Below are 5,037 nucleotides of genomic sequence, written 5' to 3'. Positions count from 1 at the left end.
CTACATTGATTTTAATTCTCGCAGATGACTCAAACTGCCTGGAAGAAAGCCTTTAAAATTTCTGCCTCCAACATATCTATATTGTAGTTTATTAATTTTTGTAGGAATTAATAAGAAATAGTTCTTCTACAATTTGAAAATTTACAAGAGGCTGTTGTAAAAATAAAAGATAGACTACCAATTACATGTGAACAAAATTTCTACTTATTTCATATTGGAAATTTGCATATAATCAAATAATACTATAATTATCATTTAAGACTAATGATATCTAATAATCATAGGATAGAATTATACTTGATCCATTAAAGAAATAATATAATTAATTTTAATGTACTTTTTAATCCATTGTAGTTGTTAGCTTTAATTAAGAGATCAATAAATAGCACTAATTAAGTATCGTTTCAGATAGCAGTAAGGTCGCTACTGTAATTTAGCTTCGATCGTACAATTGCTACTTACAGAACATCTAAACTCATTAATCCAAAAAGAGCAGCGTGAGGAAGGTAAACCAAAGGGTTATTAGACAACTGTCTATTCAAGACAAGATGAAAAAATAGTAGTATTAATTTTGCTCATTTTCTTTTAACATTAGAACTATTATTCTATTAATTGTTTAAAAAAGAGTTTAGTATGATAGAATTTACTTTTAGCATATAAGTGATGCAATAGCAAATTAAAGTGTTACAGCTCTAACTAACGTGAAGGATAGATTTTTAAATTTTATGAAGTTCATATTCTTATATTAATGAAGATAAAATATTTACAGTACGAGAAAAATCGTAATGAATTCGATTACACAATAGAAAATTATGCAAGTATGTTACTGGTATTTTCACATGCGTATTGACATTAACTGGTTATATTATGAGCTATTGTGATAGTAATTTTAATGGATGGTAGGTTGTATATCATAAATGATTCTGCCAATATGTCTTAATTCGATTATATAGAATTGGTCATAGATATCGATAACTAATAGCCACCAACTTCGCTGTATTAATTAAAAATTTAACTGTAAATCTTTCTCTAGGGTTTTAGGAAATACTACCGCTACTGTTTCATATAACTACTACCGACGAGAATAGAAGTTCGACAAGTAGTATAATAAAATTCGTACCCTATTTTAGGTTTAACACAAAAGTAAAGGTAATCATCTCACCGTAAGAATTGAAGTTAGGGGAATAAGTGCTCCTAAGCTTTGTAGACTAATAGATTTATTTCTAATTTATTCTTAGAAAAAACTGGTTTGAACCAATCAAATAACCTTAGACTCTTGATTATCAAGACTAATCTCATTTTGAAAGCTATTCCACAGACTGCAGTAAATTTGAGACTTGGCAGCTTATTACGAATAATGCAATAATTTGTATTTTAACGCAGTAATGGAAATTAAACTTTATTTTAGTTCTTACAGAATCTTAAGTCTTTTCAGCGTGGTGAATGCAGGTGTTAAGTGGCGAATTCTGTTATATTTCAAGCCTCTAGAAATAAATTTTAAAACGCAATAAAGAATATTGTCTAGCAAATAGGTAATACATAATGCAGTAGTAGACCAATCGTTTATTGTCTCATATAACAAGAGAAATAAATGTCTTAAAATTTGAATTTATTATCCATATATTATATATGTATGCATCCGCAGTATTCGCAATTAAAGAAGAAATAGCATTAAAATGTTTTTAGTTACTGTAAGTTCGATAATAACATATTATAGGTCACTTATGAAAGGATATTAAATATCATATGCTTTGCTAAAAACTTATTATATACTAAACTAGTGATATATTTTATGTATCAAGGCGTATTTCTTAATTGTTTAAGCATAGTCTACGCTATTAACTTACAAATTTGTTAAATTTTTGTTGTAATAAAAAATCATGGGATCGATGCGATCAATTTTATTGCCATCTAATGCCCTATAAAATCAAATAATAGTTTTAATAAATAAGGTAAATAATTAAATGATAATTTTTAATTTTCATTAAATTAGAAAACGGTAGATCTTATGAATCATTTTATCAACTTACGCTAGTGCATATTTGAAGCTAGTTTTAAATGTAAATTAAATTAATTATTACGCACGCAATTGCCTATAAACTCTAGTTAATACTTAACAGCACTTTCAAGTTGGTCAATTCTCTGAAGGTGTTAACGTCAATTGCTTCCACTTGATTGTCTTTCACAAGTCTAATCCAAATAGGTGAAATGAATTAAAAATAATTCATTTATGGCTACTGATATTTGATAAAGTTCAACTTAGAACTGCATAGGCTGCTACTAGATCAATAAGATTTTGCGAAATGTGCATTTTTGACTAGTATATTCTCGTATCAATTTTAATACCTTCAGTTATAACTGATGTCGTTATCAGTATGATATATGGTATAAGTATTAATAACTATAAGAGCTTAAAAAATCGACTAGAGTACAAATCATATATATAGTAATACCAACCAGCACAAAGAATCTATTCTTCAAGAATAAACAAATACTCGTATATAACGAAACATTCATTCATCAAGCTTAAAAATCATCTTTGATTATATAATGTGATTTATTAATGAGCGACTGCAGCCATAAATAGTAAATCTATCCTATAGCATAATCAATTTATCTGACGGAAATACAATCAACTTTATTATATTTTTCTTGTCTAATGTCTTATCCAACTTATTTTTTAGATATAGCCTGTCAATAGAATGCATCAATAATGCGCAGATGATGACACGTTAAAACAATTTTGAAACAGTTCTGTACGTCAATATCGAAAACTAACATTTCTGTAACAGCTGCCAACCCGTAAAACATTTCTGGCGATAACATTGTGATAAAATTGGAGGATATATCTCTACATTAAAGAAATAAATATAATGTAGATTTCCCTTACGATGACTTAAATTAGTATTACTATACAATTCACGATATTGTTTTCCCAGCCAAAACAAAATATTTATATTATTACTGAGACTAATTTTGCACGAGCGTATTGCCTATTTTTGGTGATACAGTAGACTCTAAATTGAATTTTTAATTCAGATTATATACCGAATTATTTCCTAATATTCATTACTTATTACTATTTTATCAGAGCATTAGCATATAGAACATATTAGATTTTGACTAATTTTACTCTCTATCTCACACGTACATATTCGCGTACTAGGAAATTCATAAAACTATCTATTTGGTGCATTTTCATAAGCTATTAAGGGTTATATTGCAAAGAGGCGAATGAGGTGATTACTTGAATGACTTACAGTTTTTTTAATGCGCTCATTCCCGCAAAACTTTGACCTTCGATATAGTTAATATCATTTTTATAAAGGTCCCTGTCATAATTATATGTAGAAAAAATCAATAAGAAAAGGAATCGTGGCATTTAATAAAAAATTAGATAGGTTTACATTTATAAATAAAATTGTGAAAGAAAATGGCGATTTAATTTTATTTGCACTGACAAGTATTTCAAACCGGAATAACCAACGAAATTTCCTTTCCTTAACTCTTTCACTGATGTATCTTTAATAACCCTGGAGAAAAGCAATTTTAAATTTAAAGTTACTGAAGTCAATGTTTCAAAATTGATTAAAATCATACCCATTTGTTACAAATCTCCTTTGTAACTAGAAAACGGGTCTTAAACACTATCTTCACTAGTACTCGTGTTCCCAGCTAACTTAGGGACCTATCGTAGTTGAACTAACTCTCAGCTACACAAATAAGCTACTAATGAGCAATAGGTTTATTTACTTCACTTTATTTGAGTTAATCTTAGTCGTAAAATGTACTAAAGAAAAACGTAAGAATATTCTTAGCAATAACAGTCAAGTGATCCTGCAAGTGATTAAATGGAACTGAGCAGCTAAGCTAGTGCTCGGCTTTTTATAGTCTCGGCCAACGCTGATGGTGCACTTGTGAATATTCTTGACGTAGCGACTTACACTGTGAAGTATACATATCCTAGTGAGAGATTTAATTTATCTAAAATGATATCAGCTGGAACTACCCTGCGTGAATGTTGTTTGGTATTTTAAATTGGGAATAATATCTAATGATATCTAAATTTGTGCATCAATATTATTAGTATACACTCGTTAACGTACCGAAATTACTAAACTATAGAATTTAGAATCTATTAATCTTCGATTAACCAAAAGCTTAATTCAAATATCGATCAACAGTACCGACATAACTTTGAAAACAGTCTAAATTCACTTTTATCTTGTCAGAATATTCATCTTTGAGTAATCGAAAGCTTAATTCAAATTCTCATCAACAGTACTATTGTATCCTTGGAAACAGTCTAAAATGCACTTACATCTTCTCAAATTTTGATCCATCTTCATTTTGTCTAATATAAATAGGTACTGAGTGCATACTGAACAAGGTACATTTGATAACGGACGTCTCACAAACGCACTCAGAAGGGCAACTTACATTCATAAGACAGTTTGATTTCATACCTAGATATTAATTTTAATTATCAATCAACAGAATGTATTTTATTAGCAAATAAAGAAGGCTAAAAATGAAAAATTATTACCAATAAGAAGTCTATTACATATATTATTATTATTCTTGTAACAAGAAAGTGAGAAAGACTCTGATCCACTTGATATTACCATCAAACTGTTACTATCACTATCATATTTGAATATGGACCGACTTCATCCATTTCATAAATTAAAAAGAATACGTATGCTTCGATATCTCCCCATATGTAATAAATTACAATGTGACTAAAGATAGGTTTTGATCATCATTTTGATTATATTCTATCATAAATTGTAGAAACTAAAAGTTTGATAAAGTTATATATATGTTAAATTGTCCATTTAAATTCTTTGACGATTGCATATTTAAAAAGTTTATCGAATTAGAAAATATAGCCTTCTCGATAGCACTCTCAATATGTTCTCATGGTTAATTATTAATCAGTATAATTGATCAAAATTGAAACTCAGATGAATGTCATTGCAGGTTATATTTTGTACTGTGGGGTATGCATTTTCAAATAAGACGGACTTTATTAAA

General features: G+C 28.5%; 1 protein-coding gene across 1 annotated transcript in view; it reads right to left on the bottom strand.

Moving 5' to 3' along the window:
* Positions 1-5,037, bottom strand: part of TRIADDRAFT_53795 (uncharacterized protein) — a gene marked incomplete at both ends in the record, with an annotated part of 6,634 nt that continues 1,597 nt past the window's right edge. Inside the window, 9 exons of the mRNA XM_002109568.1 lie at positions 1-76; positions 463-534; positions 1,416-1,484; positions 1,848-1,919; positions 2,780-2,851; positions 3,261-3,332; positions 3,462-3,533; positions 3,945-4,010; positions 4,322-4,466. Of these exons, the coding sequence (XP_002109604.1) occupies positions 1-76; positions 463-534; positions 1,416-1,484; positions 1,848-1,919; positions 2,780-2,851; positions 3,261-3,332; positions 3,462-3,533; positions 3,945-4,010; positions 4,322-4,466 (716 nt within the window). The remainder of the gene's footprint in view (positions 77-462; positions 535-1,415; positions 1,485-1,847; positions 1,920-2,779; positions 2,852-3,260; positions 3,333-3,461; positions 3,534-3,944; positions 4,011-4,321; positions 4,467-5,037) is intronic.

The sequence above is a fragment of the Trichoplax adhaerens genome, genomic scaffold (assembly GCF_000150275.1).
Source record: "Trichoplax adhaerens TRIADscaffold_2 genomic scaffold, whole genome shotgun sequence".
NCBI lineage: Eukaryota > Metazoa > Placozoa > Uniplacotomia > Trichoplacea > Trichoplacidae > Trichoplax > Trichoplax adhaerens.
The sequence above is the reverse complement of the archived record's forward strand: the minus strand, read 5'-3'. Positions and strand labels throughout refer to the sequence as shown.